This window comes from Equus przewalskii, chromosome 11, assembly GCF_037783145.1.
Source record: "Equus przewalskii isolate Varuska chromosome 11, EquPr2, whole genome shotgun sequence".
Lineage (NCBI taxonomy): Eukaryota > Metazoa > Chordata > Mammalia > Perissodactyla > Equidae > Equus > Equus przewalskii.
Window position 1 is genome coordinate 17,261,331 of NC_091841.1, and position 16,035 is coordinate 17,277,365.

Consider the following 16,035-nt stretch of genomic DNA (forward strand, 5'->3'; position numbering starts at 1 on the left):
CTGGATGGAAGTCTTATTACAAAATATAGTAGCATCATTAATTTACTGGATCTTCTATCTATCATGTATAGTATCCCATTCTATAAAACCAAAAAAGAAAAAGAAAACAACCCTGAGATAAATTTTAAATAACTTAGTGAATCAGCTCCATGGTCTACTATATAAGATGTTATATTCTGAATAGCACTGCATAGCCGTATAAGACATTGGACTCTGATAGAATGATCTTAAAGCATGTTTTAAAAAATGAATCCTTGGCCGTTAGGGCATGCAAGAATAATCTTACATTCTTTGTATCATCCTATATTAATTCTCATTTTACATAAGTTTAGGAGGATGAACATATGTCCATTTTTTTCCTCCAGAGGAGAGTTAACAACTTTCATCAGGTTCTCTATGAATCTAATGCTAAAATGGTTACAAGAATATGGACATAAAACTACACTAATCATACAGAAGACCTTCTAAAAACTACTGTGTTTACCTCAATTCTTTTGATAAGATAAGCCAACTTTAGAATGACTAAATTTGTCAAACTATAATAAACAGATAATCTCTTGATATTGATGGAGCAGAGAAGAGCCAAAAGACAGGCAGGCAAAGATGGAGAATAGATGAGGATGGAATGCAAGGATTGATAGATCTTCATATGCTTAAATAATCTGTTTTATTGCAGAGGTCACAGTGAGAAGCATTGCTTTCCACAAGGACTGTCTCATAAACTATCCATCCCTCCCTAATTCAGTTACAATTCTCCCTTTCTTTTGGAGAAATTCTATGCTACTTTATGTATATGCAGAATTTCACATTCTTTGTGAGAAGGATAACAGCTTGTCCCAAGATTTTTTAACCCTCAAGAGCTCAATTAAAAGAGTGTATAATCCACTTTCCTTGAGTTCCTCATCCTGTGTAAATGAATCTCATATTTCCTGCTTCCCCGGTTCACAGATGCCCTAGAAAACAGCCTGCCTGCAATGAAAATGTCACCATAAAACTTAATACCCATTACTATATCTGGCTGCCCTATATATCTGATAGTTAATATTTATTTATTTTCTTTCCAAATAGAGCAGGAACCTGGTGAAGGGAGGAGGATTGATATGATCACTTGTGTGAGAATTTGGGGCAGGAGAATTAATGATAAAAAAGGGAAGACTTTTACCCCCAAATTTTCAGGAACTCTCCTCCCCCATATATAGCGTGTGATCTCTCAACTTCATTACTTAGTTTCAAGCCTCCTCACTGCCATGTTTTGAGAAGTATTCAACTTTCCAAATTAAATTTCTGAAGTGTGCCAAATGCAAATTATATTCTTATTATATCCTTTTGGAAGAATACAAGAAGTAATATTTCTACACTGTAGTGTAGAATATTCTGTTCAAAGCCATTACGTGGAGATGGAAAAGCTAGCATTCTCCAGAAGCTATGTGAAGATCACTACCTCCATTAACTTTTTCTATAATTTCTAACCAGACATAATCTCTTCTAACTTTCTAGTACCTCGATCTTAGTGAGTACATATCTTGCCAACTACTTCACAGGAAATTATTTGTGAACTTTTCTACAGTCTGCTCTCTCAAGAAACTGTAATAAACATGAAAATATGGACTGGATCCTTTTATCTAGTACTCATAAAATATTTGTTAAGTACTAGATCATTTTTCCTCAATGCTTATATTTTATTCTATTTCTTGTGTTAACAGTAAGCCTCTGAATACTTTTAGGTAGTTCATTTTTTTCCACTCCTTTGTCAGAGAACATGGGAGCTTTGAATCACAATAAATATGGAAACAGAAAACCAAGTAGGATTATTTTGTAAAGATGCTTTTGTGAGTACAGAAATGGAAATAATCTGTCACTTACCTGTTGGAAGACTCTGAATTAGTGTCAAGTCTTCCTCTTTCAAGGCTTTTGATAGCAGTCATCTCAGAACACCGAAAAAAATATTTTCTCCAAATTCCAGGGGGAATACTTGACACAATGATGTAAGATTTAGCATCCTAGAGGATATTATTCTCCAAAGTTTCCCTTCCTTTGCTAATTAGAACTTCCTAGATGTTGCAACAAATTCAAAATTTGGTTCTTCTATTTAGCTTATTGCATAGAAAGTTAATCTTCCTCATATTCAGTAACCAGATACAAACAAAGATACCAGGAAGAAAGATGAAAAATACAAATAGATGAAGAGGATGATGCTCCTCCACTAAAGAACTATAGATTTATCATGAGTTGTTTTTGGATTAATATGTACACCTAGTCTTTTTGCAAACTGAATTGATCACTCATATTTTTTCAAATTTATTTCCATTTTTTATGATAACATTAGTAATAAGATACATATTAAGGAATGCAATTTATTGACATATTTTTTCACACCAAATATTTATTTAATACCATTTGTACACTCTGCTTTGAGTCTGTCTCTTTACAATGTTATATCTTTTAATTCAGATAACTATTCCATGAGATAGGAATTAACAATGATATTTCATATGAAAGATAACTGACTCAATGAAGTTAAAACAGCTTTTACAGATTACATACGTAGCAATTCCAATACTGGCATTGGTACTAATAACTATTTTATTGTGTGCTTTGACCTTTTTTAAACATTTTCCTTCTACTAGCCTAAATTGAAATCAAGGAGTCCTACAAAGTGATGATGCTGCAAGACATTTCTAACGATATCTCACGTTGAGGTCCTAAGGATGAATAGTGAGACCATGAGGACAGATTGAAATTCAGGTAGGAATAGGATACACGAGGGAAAATGATCAATAAAAAGTTCGATTTTTTAGAGTGTGACTTTCAAATCAGGACTGTAAGTCTAGATTTGGGGATGTTTACTTGTAAATAACAGCTTAAATCATGAGACTGGGGGAAGTAACCCAAGAAAACAGGGAGATTAAAGAAGTGAGCCAATTACAAATTGCAGTGTTACAGCAACACTAAAAAAATTGCAGAATGGTCTGCAAAACCATGTTCAAAAATCATGAGAATCTAATGACTAACTTCTCCCAATGGAAAAGACTTTCTTAAAGGTGTGAGAAAGTGTCCTGCATAACAAGGCCACACAAGCACTGTGTCCAAAACTCAGACATATGCAAATCATGATTGAAATGATCAATGCCTAGAGAAATTTAAAATAGGAAGACTTTGCATAAGGGTTAGAAACCAAGAGTTTCATTTGTATTCCTCAAACTCTTAGCCAGTTCTGTAAGCTGTAAGAACACACTAAGGACAGAGACCATGACCCTATTGTTCTCCACCATATCTTTATCATGGTAAGTATTTAGCAAACAGCAGTTTATGGCATGCAATTAATAGTAAATTGTTTACTAAGTGAATGAATGAATAAAAGAAATTAAACAAAGTTGAAAAAAAAATTGAGTAATACTTTATCATCTTTCTCAAAATTACCTATGTAGTGGTAAATTAGATACATAGAAGAAACTTTTTTGAACTATATTAAGATGACTAATTTAGAAGGACAGAGACAGAAGTGAAGTCAGGTCTTGGGACTACTCTTCTATCTAGGGTCTAATAATTTTCTGTGTAGAATGTCTGCCTATTTTTGTAAGTGAAATATCAATATCTCCTACTATTATTGCATTCCTATTTATTTATCTCTTCATTTTGTCAATATTCACTTTACATGTTTTGATGCACTGATGCTGGATGCATATATATTAATATTTATTATAATTTCCAATAGAAATGTCCTTTTTTCATATGTAATGACCATCCTTGTCTCTTTTGCCTATTTTTTGTCTGATACTGGTGTAGTCATCCTGCCCTCTATTGGTTACCGTTTGCATGGAATGTCTTTTTTCATACTTTTGCATTCAGCCTATATGTGCCCTTAAATTTAAAATGGGTGTCCTGTAGACTGCATATAGTTATATTTTTTAAAATAATGTTTTACAGCATGGAGTTTCCTCAAAAATTAAAAATAGAACAACTTTATCATCCAGCAATTCCACTTCTGGGTATTTATCCATAAAACACCACCAAAACACTAATTTGAAAAGATATATGCACATTCATGTTCATTGAAGCATTACTTATGATAACCAAGACATAGAAACAACCTAACCAATCGAATGGATAAAGAAAATGTGTAAATATATGTCTATACACACACACACATAAACACACACAGTGGAAAACTATTCAGCAATAAAGAGTGAAATCTTATCCTTTGCAACATGGCTGGACCTTAGGCACATTATACTAAGTGAAGTAAGTCAGACAGGAAAAGACAAGTACCATATGATCTCACTTACGTGGAATCAAAAACAAGCAAACAAAAAAGTTTCATGGATACAGAAAATAGATTGGTGGTTGCTGAAGGTGGGAGACTGGGAGGTGGGCAAAATGGGTGAAGGGGGTGAGGAAAAAAAATATTTTGTTATTGGTGACAAACTATTTTTAAAAATCATATCCTCTTCTGTGTTTATTGAAATGAAAATGTCCAAGAAGGTGATACATTAAAAAGAGAAATAAAATAATGAAAAGAATAAGAGAAAAATACTTTTTAGATATGTAAACATATAGTATTAAAGACTATCCTGTGGAATATAGCTAAAGTCTTTTAATGAAAATTCTTCATAATCGGTAACATGTTTTAAATTAATGCTTTCAACTTTATAATAATATCTCAGTTAAAAATTGTTTTAACACAGAAAATATGATCTTGTATATTCATTAATGATATTTGTATAGCATATAAGAGCAAACTGTAGAAAACTTGAGGATATCAAATAAGTGGGTTAGTAATAGATATATTTATATTATATAATGAATTAGCATCAAAATTAAAATAAAATATTGTTAAGCCTGCTAGTAAAAAGTTAAACTTTTTCTTGTTAATAGAAGTTTTTAAAATAAACTTTGTAGGGGCCGGCCTGGTGGCTCAGCAGTTAAGTTTGCACATTCTGCTTCCACAGCCCAGGGTTCACTGGTTTGGATCCCGGGTGCGGACATGGCACTGCTTGACAAGCCATGTTGTGGCGGGCGTCCCACATACGAAGTAGAGGAAGATGGGCACAGATGTTACTTCAGTGCCAGTCTTCCTCAGCAAAAAGAGGCGACCTGCTGAAATATGAATTCAGTTATAGGTCTAAAGAAAAAGAAGGTGGTGGGTGTTGGTCCTGAGAGGAACCAGCATTGCCTTTTGTGGCACCTGCCTCAGGAGAGGCCGTTGCAGTTTCCTCAGTTATGCAGGGTTAATCCTTCAGATAACTGGGGAGATGCTGTTTGCACAGCGGGTGGAGAGGTTCTTACACTAACAAAGAAGATCCATCTCTTTGCTTCATCTTCTCAGTTTCCTCATCCATCCAGCGATTTAAGCCAGAACATGGATTCTTTTCATAGAATATTAAGTTCTTTTGTTGATAATTCCTAAATATTTCTTTATTCTTTCTCTATTTCTCCATGGTAGTTTGTGTACCTAAATGCAGGCCCTGATATGGAAGTTTTTCTGAAAATGATTTATAATGAGAAGGAGTTGAGAGAAGCTGACTATGGTAGGGGGAAAAAGATATGGTCTCAGCTAGAGTTTGGCTTCAGGCTGGAGCCACAGGAGCTCGGGGATATACATCATACTACAGAACTGATCCCGCCTTGAGGCAAGGAGACCGGCCTGTTTTACCCCATGCCAGTCAGTCATTGATCACTGGTAGACACCGGGATGGTGGGCGTAATACTTGAGGTGAGACAGCTTAATTTTCTCAGGTATGATTCTAAAGAGAAGGGTGGGGCTGTGAGCTCTTAGCTGCCTAAACACACAGCAGCTGGGGCCTGGATGCACTGGAGCACTGAAAGGAATTTGCCCTGACTGCAGCAGTGTCCACAACGTAACTGCATCCTCACTAGCACCACTCGAGTTCAGACCTCTATCCTTTCACACCAAAATCATTACAGTAACCTCCTAAATGCTCTTCTGCTGTCAGTCTTGTCCCCTTCAATGCATTTCCCATACTGTAGCTAAAGTTATCATTCTAAAACTCAAATATAACTGCATCACTTACTAGTTTGAGAGACCTTTCAATGTTTTCCCCATGGTACTTAGCTTTAAGCTTTGAAACACTTATGATACCCTTCTTGATCGTTCCTATTCCTATCTCTCCAGTTTCATATCTTGCTATTCAGCCTTTTAGAAACTCAGTATTCAGAACTTTGCCTGGCACACAGTGGAGATTCAATAAATAATCATTGAATGAAAGGATGAATTAATAGCCACAGACATACTGAATTGATTTGGTTTCCTGCATACTCTTTTTCAGCTCCTGGGATTTGCTATGTATTGCCTCTCCGAGGAATGTTCTCATCCCAGTTAATGCCTCTTAGCTGTGCTGGTTCATTTACATCCTTTGGGTCTATATTTTTTATGTATTTTCATCTATGGAGCTTTTCCTGATGCCCCAGGTTTGTTGTGTGTCCCTCAAACATGCTTTCATAACATACTGTGCTTCCACTATCATATTATTTATAATGTTGTGTTGTAATTGTCTGCTCTTTTCTGGCAATCTCTCTGTGGGTCTTAAGCTCTGAAAAAGCCTGACCTGGTGTCTCTTCATGCATCACTGAAGCAATGTACCTGATATATTCCTTGGGCTCAAAAATATTTATTGATTAATGAATGAAGGATAGAATGAATGGATGGAATAAATTTATCCTGAAATACTTTATGCATAGATGTGTCTATATTTTTAAAAAACAAACTTTTCATAATGAAATATTACCAAAAAGTAAACTGATCAACAGAGAAATACAGCATAAACAGCCCACATTCACAAGATGATGAAATCTTCCTGAGAGGAGGGAGGATATCAAAGTAAACTACTTGTTCATTAGATGACAATCTCAATTTCAATTTCTTTCACATTCCTCAGTGTAAGCAAGAATAAAAACCAGTTGAGATTTCCCAAATAATAATTCTCAGAGTCTGAAACAGATAAAAGTGGAAAGAAATACTCCCTAGTCTCCAGTACTATTCATTTTCTCTATATTTTAATGACTTTATTCATCTTTCCTTATACCTTTATTCTTTCACTCGATATCATGAGTGCACCAGACATTGTGCTGCCTTGTAGATACTATTGTTAGTCAGCAGGCAAGCACTTTACAGAGGATGACTGTTTACTCAATAAATAGACATTGCTATCTGAAATTTTAATATTCTTTTATTTGAGTCATCACTCTTTCCAGTGGGTTAGCAGCTTAATAATGGTGATATGAACAAAACAAAATGACTGTGAAGCATACAAGGAAATTTGGAAACATGGAGTAATCTTTGTTAATTACCCCTCAGAAGCTAAATGGCCCATTGCTTTTATAGCCCTACAGTAGTTACACAAAATAATAGTACAAGAAACATATTACTATCAGCTATGATGTATAAAAATGAGCAGAATTATTAATAAAAAATTATTATACTTTAGTTATAGATAATGAACTAATATATACAGTATGCTTACCATAGTCTGTGGCACAATAAGTAATGACTAGTTTAATTATCTTACTTTTCTATCAACATTACCTGGCCATGTATCAACATTTAAGAGCAAGGTCTAAGACATCAGTTAGGTTCTGGCTACTGGCTCTTCAATATAGCTGTTTTGATGCCTTCTCCTATCAGTCAGTTTTCTCCCTTACAAAGTGGGGATAGTAACAGTGCCTACCTTTATTAGTTGTTACAGTGGTTGTGGTTTAATACCAATATATTTTATTATTTCAAAAATGATCTTTTGACTGATGACTCAGTTGAACAAATGTCAGGCTCCAGGCAAATTTATATCTCACCTGAAATAGCTTCTCTGCTACACAATTTTTTAATGGCATTTTTCATCTGATCATTTCTCAAGGTATAGATCAAGGGATTTAACATGGGGGTTATCATAGTATAGAATACAGCAACTGCCTTATCAATTGGTAACGTAGCTGCAGGTCTCATGTACACAAAAATGCATGGCACAAAGAATAAGATGACCACTGTGATGTGGGAGACACAGGTGGACAGTGCTTTGCGCCTTGCCTCTGAGCTGTAGGTCTTTAGGGAGCGCAGGATAACCACATAGGAGACCAACAAGAAGAGGAAGTTTAACACACAGATTAATCCACTGTTGGCAGCAACAAAGAGCCCTAGAGTGTGGGTATCAGTGCAGGCAAGATTGAGCAAAGGATTCAGATCACACATAAAGTGATCTATGACATTAGGACCACAGAATGGTAATTGGAAGATGAAGAGCATCTGTATGTTCGAGTGAACAAATGCTGCAACCCACACCACTCTCATTAGCAGGCCACACATCCGCCAGTTCATGATGGATGTATAGCGCAAGGGCTTGCAGATGGCCACATAGCGGTCATAGGCCATCACAGTGAGCAGGATGATTTCAGCAGCTCCAAAGAAATGTTCCCCAAAGATTTGGGTCATACACCCATTGAATAGGATGGTCTTCTTTTCACAGAGTGAATCTACAATCAATTTGGGGGTACTGACAGAGGAATAGCAGGCATCAATAAAAGAGAGATAGGCCAGAAAAAGGTACATGGGAGACCCTAATAATGGGCTGGCAGTGATGGTGACCACTATGAGCACATTTCCTGCCATAGAAATGATGTAGATGACAAAAAACACAGCAAATATGATTTTCTGCATCTTTGGATTCTCCGTGAGCCCCAGTAGAACAAATTCTGTCACATTGTTCATGTTCTCCATGTATTCCATTTCATTGTGTTAATTGCATTACCTGAAAAAAAAACTTTTTATTTTTATTAATGTAATCTAAATTAATTGAACTTATCCATTCTAAAAAATATTAAATGTGTGAATCCCATTGAGTTGTAAATTCTTCTGATTTCTTTGAGATAGAAAGAAAAGTTTCTTAATGTGGGAAGTTTGCTCAAATTGACTCCTGGTTTAAGATTCTGTTAAGAGTATAGACTTGAGGATCTTTTTTAAACACATAGGAGACCATTTGTGCACACTTAGTCATCTGAGATGACTAAGAACAAAATGTGAAGTAGTATATCACATACAGAGTGGCAGCTAAGCAAGAAAAGAGAGGTAGAAGATGCATGTAAAGGATATGAATGGAAAGTTAAGGGATTTGCCCTTTATCCTTAGAAAAAGGGGAACCACGGAAGATAATCGAGAACGTGAGTGGAAGAATGAAGAAGAATTTGAGGAAGGAGGAATCATGGCCATTGCTCTAGTAAAGATCTTTGTGTGTTTTGGATGAAGTGGACTGAGTTTCAGTAAGAAGGTAGAAGCCAGGCACAGGAATCCCAGGTAGGAGATGATTTATAATAGTTGACATAAGCAGTCACAGGTCATTGATGATGGGAATGTAGAGAAAGTATACAGGAGCTTTTATAAAAGAATTCATATGCTTTTTGACTAAGTCTAATAAATTTATGATAACTAAAAAATATACTTTTTAACAATTAATTGCTATCTACATGACATAGTAGCAGTGCTTTGCACACATGAGCCCATTTAATACTGATAACAGCCAGTGTATTTGGTATGCATTTCATCCATTTGGCAGATGAGGAAGTAACCTCAGAGACTTATGTCGACATTATAATAATTATAAAACTGAACACAGTGTTTTTAAAGACATCTGCTGATTTAGTCCCTACCACAAACCTACAAGATGATTACCATTATAATTTTTATGCTTAACTTGCACATTAGGAAATAGAAGCATAAAGAAATTAAGGACCCCACCAAAGATTAAACAGCTAATAAAGGGTAAGGCCAAGATCAGGTTAACTATTTTCCCCTTTGTATTCTAAATCCGTTCCCTATATTGTTATAACTAATAACATTGAACTAGTAATCTCTTTTTTATATCATTCTAGTAATTATAAGTACTTTAATATTACTTCAGAGGCAAGTGTATATGAAACATTTTTAGCAGCAGACACACACATGCAAAGACACACAGATGCACACACAGTGACATGTTTGATCTTGCAAATATCAAGTACAGTGTGGTGCTGCATTTGTTGAAAACATTTTTATCTTGACTTCTCCCTCAGATACAGTTCACCCTTTTCCAATCCCCCTGCAGACATGGGCGCTCAGACTCCTGCAAAATATTGAAAATGACTACCACAGTGGTTAAGTGTTTTGGTTTAAGAATCAGAAAGAACAGACCAGAATCCTAATTCTTCCACTTACAGCTTCTTTTATCTGGGGTACATTTTTTTGGCACCTTACCTTCATGTTTCCTAACCTATAAAGCAAGAATAACAATATCCACTTCTTGGATTTTTATGAGAATAAATAAGGAAACATACATGAACATATTCTCTCCACACAGCTGTAGACACACATAAGCCTTTCATCTATTTTTATGACTCTGTATGCACAGATAAGAAGAATTGACATTTTGAGCCATAATACAGAGAAATATTTAACCATAAGTAAGCTCGGCAAGAATCATCTCTAATTTTACTGTTAGAGAAGCCACAGAGACTCATATTGTCTATAGCAACTGATCCCAGGAAGGAGGCTCCATGTTCGTGCTTGGAGTAAACAGTTGATGTTTTATGACATTCAAATTTGTTATTTATGTAACACCTTTGAGAATTGTATTTAAATTTCATTTCATTGTCCTACTTAGTGTTGATTGCTAAAGGAGATGTCTTATGGCAAAAGCATGGTGGCTGGTGTCAGAGAGCTGGTCCTACTATCTGCTTAATCTTTATGACCCTCAAATTTTGTACCTGTCCAATTAGTTTACCGATATTTACCAACTATTTTTTGAAGAATGTGTCGAGGATGAAATGCTCTATTACTATATTTAAAAAGTGTTGAAACATATGATTACTATATATGGAAAGTAACAATCTTTGATAAGTATCATCACTGTTTAAAAACTTACCTTATAGCGTTAGATGATCTTAATAATATTTAGGGGTGTTCAAAACATTCCCATATTCAGATTGACTTCCTCTTGTAATAAGTCCTGTTTCAATATGAAACAGAGGACATACTAAGAATGAGACTTTTCAGAAAATACAATATCAAATAAACAGTTGTTATAAAAGAGTTTTTATAATTGTAAATTTTTCCATCTTGATTAAACCCTCAAAGAATTTTCACACGAAATCTGGGACTGAATTTAGAATGGATTCATTTGAAAATTATGGAGAATTAGTCATCTATAGCTGGCTCTGGTCCCGTTGGCAAGAGGCAGAAAGTGTGGAGGAAACATATTCAAACAGGTCAATCCACACATGATGAATCTTGCTGTGGAGATGTAAACAACAAGACACTTTCACCTTACACTGCATGGATATTAAAAGAGGTTCCCATGAAGGTTCATTGACCTATTCTTGTATCTGCTACTTTCTCTCCTAGGAGTTAATTATCTCCTTTGATGGAAAGGTTTTGTCTTAGAAGCAGGTATTCTGGAGAGACACGTTTGAGAAACATCCACTCATGAATGGGGAATTTGATTCCCTGCCCTTGGGAACCAAACATGTGAAAGTCCTCTTTCTCTATCCAAATCTTGATTTCTAAGAAAGCTGAATGCCATGTAGAATAGCAAAGTGGCATAATTCCAGTGTGGGGATGTGTGATATAGTTTCCTTGTTGACTCTTGTAAGAGACAGGGCTTTTGTCTTCTCATCAACATTAAACATTTTCTGGAAAACCACTCTTGATTGCTTGAGAATTAGAGCAGTGAAAGCATAAAATTAATGGCATCTAATTTAAAGTACTTGACTCTAAAAGCCATTTTTGACATTCCTCAGAGGGGTATGGAAGTAGACAGAGACTCTGAAAGATTCCTGATTAGTTATCTCTGGGACTTGTGATGGTCAGTATGGAATAACAGGCAGCATTAAAATGAGGAGAGATATCTAAACACAAGAAGAGTGTTCAGTTGTTCCACATCTTTGTTACTTTGTATAGTTACTTATTTTCTTTTTCGCCATTCTAAGATCTATGTAGTGATAAATTATTGTAGTTTTAATTTACTTGCCCTGATCACTAGTGATGCTGTTTTTTAAAATTTCCTTGTTAATATTGGCCTTTTATATATCTTCCTTTGTGAAATTCCGGTTCAGGTCCTTTGTACAATTTAAAAATAGTCTGGAGTTTCCTTTTTTTTTTTTTTTAGGAAGATTAGCCCTGAGCTAACCTCTGTTGCCAATCCTCCTCTTTTTGCTGAGGAAGACTGGCCCTGAGCTAACATCCGTGCCCATCTTCCTCCACTTTATATGTGGGACGCGTACCACAGCATGGTTTGGCAAGCGGTGCCACGTCCGCACCCGTGATCCCAACCGGCGAACCTGGGCCACCGAAGCGGAAGGTGCGAACTTAACCACTTCGCCACAGGGCTGGCCCCTGGAGTTTCTTATTACTAAGTTGTAAATGTTCTTAAAATATTATAGATATAAGTCTTTCATCATATCTATATAAATATCTATAATATATTTCATACATAATTTTTATATAATGTACATTTTACATATACAAATATATAAATTTGCTATATACTTTAAAATTTTTTATGTAAAATTTCTCGTAGTCCATGAAATATATTTTAACTTAAAAATTGTGACATCAGAGGAGTAGAAGTTTTAAAAATTCGAAAATGTACGATTTATTATTTTTATTGTTCATACTAAATATGTCATATCAAATGAATAGTGATTTATACCAAGGTCCAAAAAATTTCCTCTAGAATTTTTGTAGATTTAGCTTTAACATGTAGATTTTTAAGTCTCTTACTCATTTTGAGTTAATTTTTTTATATGATGTGATATAGTTAGTGGTTGAGGTTCACTTTTTTCTCACATGCATAGTCAATGGAACCAGCATGATTTGTTGAAAAGTCTATTCTTTAGCCACTGAATTATCTTAACATCTTTGTATAAACTTCATATATTGAGATCTTTCTGGGTGTTCTATTATTTCTCAGCAATCTATATGTTTATCCTTATGTCAATGAGTAAAGCATTGATTACGGAAGCTTTATAGTAAATCTTAAATTTAGGTAGAATAAGTCCCCAAGCTGTGTTCTTTTTTTGAGAGTGATTTCCTTCTCCAGGTTCCTTTAAATCTGTATATTAATTTCAGAATATGATTGTCTATTTCTCCAAATATCCCATTGGGATTTTTGTTGGAATTGAATTGAAATTGTAAAATTGAAATGGTAAAATGTTGTCATTTAATCCATCAACATGCATATCTCTCCATTTCTTTATATTTTTAATTTATCTCATCAATGCTTTTTGGCTTCATATATAGGCTGTTAACTGGTTTTTAAAATGTAGCCTTCAAATTTCATTATTAGTATTTTAAATAGCATTATTTTCTATTTTCAATTTCCACTTGTTGCTCTTATAGGCATACATTTGACTTTTTTGTATTGACAGTGTCTCCTGTAACCTTGCTAAATTCAATGATTAGTTCTATTAGATTTTTTGTAGAGCACTTAACATTTTCTACCAACACACTCATGCTATCTGCATACACATATATTTTTACAATTTTTCTTTTTCCTTTATAGTCTGTATTTCTCTTATATTTTTTTTCTTAACTTATTGAATTGTCTACAAGCTAGGGTACAATGCAGAACATAAATGGTGAGTGGACAGCCCTGTCTCATTTCCAATCATTGAGAGAGATTATTTACTATTAAGCATGATGATACTTTTAGGTTTTATACAGATGTTCTTTATTGGGTTGAGAAAGTTCCTTTATTTTCACCATTTGCTGAAAGATTTTTCTAAAATATCATAGGTCTAAATTAAAGCTTATGGATTTTTATGCATCTCTTCACATGATTGTGTGATTCTTCTCCTTTATTTTGTTAATTTATTGAATTACATTGATTTTTGAATGGTAAACCAGCCTTTTTTTTCCTGGAATAAACTGGAAATGGTCATGGTGAGTTATTTTTTAAAAATGAATGAGATTTCATTTACTGGTATCTTGTTTAATATCTTTATACCTATGTCCATAAGGGATATTTGTCATTTTCTTCCTTATAATGTGACTTAGCCTTTAGGCAATGCTGGCTTCAAATAATGAATGGGGTAGTGTCCTCTCCTCTCATTTCTGAAAAAAGTTATATAATTTATTTTTAAAGTATTTTGTGGAATTCAAAAGTAAATTAATTGGACCTGGAGTTATTTTGGGGAAGGATTTAACTACAAATTTAATTTCTTTAACTGATATAAAACTATTCTGGTTTTCTTTTCTCTTTCTGTCAGGTTTTAAATATTTTTACAAACAATTGGTTTGTAAGTTGCAAAATTTCTTGTCTTGATTTGTTCATAACATTTCTTACTGTCCTGGTAATGTATAGAATCTGTAATGCTGTAGGCTCTTTCATTCTTTTTTTTTGAGGAAGATTAGCCCTGAGCTAACTACTGCCAGTCCCCTTTTTGCTGAGGAAGCCTGGCTCTGAGCTAACATCTGTGCCCATCTTCCTCTACTTTATATGTGGGACGCCTACCACAGCATGGCATGCCAAGCAGTGCCATTTCCGCACCCAGGATCCGAACCGGCGAACCCCGGGCTGCTGAGAAGCGGAAAGTACGAACTTAACTGCTGCACCACCAGGCCGGCCCCTTCACAAGTGATTTTATTACCTGGTTTTTAAATTTTTTGTGTGGTAATTTTCTTATCCCTGTTTGTGGACTCCTCTTTCCCACCTAAATAAATCCCTTCAGCATTTCTTGTAGAACTGTTTTTTTTGTGATAAATTTCTTTAATTTTTGCTTGTCTGGGAAGCTTGTTGTCTCTCCCTCTATTTTCAATGATAACCTTGCTGTATAGAGTATTCTTGGCTGTAGGTTTTTTTTCCTTTCAGCACTTTAAATATGTCATACCACTCTCTTCCAGCCTATAGGGTTTCAGCTGAGAAGTCCACCAATAGGCTTATGGGTTTTCCTCTATATGTCACTTGTTGCAGTTCTCTTTCTACTTTTAGGATTTTCTCTTTATCTTTCATTGTGGACATTTTAACTTTAATGTGTCTTAGTGTGGGCCTCTTGGTGTTCACCTTGTTTCATGCTCTCTGTGCTTCTTGTACTTGGATGCCTGTTTCCTTCCTTAGTTAGGAAAGTTTTCAGCTATTATTTCTTTAAATAGATTCGCTGCTCCTCTGTCTTTCCCTTCTTCTTCTGGGCCCCCTATGATATGAATTTTAGTGCACTTGATATTGACCCAGAGTTCCCTTAGACTGTTTCTCATTCTGTCTAATTCTTTTTTCTTTTATCTGTTCAGCTTGGGTGATTTCCTCTGGTCTTTCTTCCTGCTTGCTGATCCATTCTTCTATATCATCTAAACTGCTATTGAGTCCCTCTAGTGAATTTTTCATTTTCAGTATTGTATTCTTCATTTCTGATTGATGCATTTTTATATTTTCAAATTCTTTGTTGATGTTCTCACTGCTTTCATCAAGTCTTCTCCCAATATCTGTGAGCATCCTTATGAGTTTTTTTACTCTTTGTCAGATAAATTGCTTATTTCTGTTTCATTTAGTTCTTTTTCTGGGTTTTTTTTTTTCCTGTTCCTTTGCTTGGGATGTATTTCTTTGACTGCTCATTATGCCTCTTTCTCTGTGCTTGTACCTATGTATTAAGTGAGTCAGCTATGTCTTCTGATCTTGGAGAAGTGGCCTTATGTAAGAGATGCCTTTTGAGGCTCAGCAGTCTGCTTCCCTCTCATCACCAGGCCAAATGATCCAGGAGTGACCCATGTTTGGGCCACCTGTGTCCTTCTGTTGTGGCAGGGTTGCTCTTATCAGAGGTATCGAGGAAGTCTAGTCTTTCTTTCCCTGGACAGCTGTTTGTAAACTGGGTTTAGGGTGCCCAGCACCATTGGCTGCAAGGCCTAATAGCACACTCCTCTTACTGTTTTCCTGTTAATTTAGTATGTACCCAGTGTAGCTGGTTGCTAGGCTGAGGGGCTTACAGTTGCTGTAGGTCTCAGGCCTGCAAGGCTGTTGTCAGCTCTCTTAGGATTGCAGCTGAGTGGGGCTGACCTTCTCACAGGAG

At 35.3% G+C, this 16,035-nt stretch overlaps 1 protein-coding gene across 1 annotated transcript; it reads right to left on the reverse strand.

The window, feature by feature from the left end:
- Positions 1-7,795: 7,795 nt before the first annotated feature.
- Positions 7,796-8,734, reverse strand: LOC103563596 (olfactory receptor 4C46-like). The gene has a single exon (XM_008539036.1). It carries the CDS (start codon positions 8,732-8,734, stop codon positions 7,796-7,798), a length of 939 nt encoding a protein of 312 aa, XP_008537258.1.
- Positions 8,735-16,035: the final 7,301 nt, after the last annotated feature.

Bases quoted from the DNA above. Each gene is read 5' to 3' on its own strand.
- LOC103563596 (XM_008539036.1), bottom strand. From the start codon at position 8,734: ATGGAATACATGGAGAACATGAACAATGTGACAGAATTTGTTCTACTG.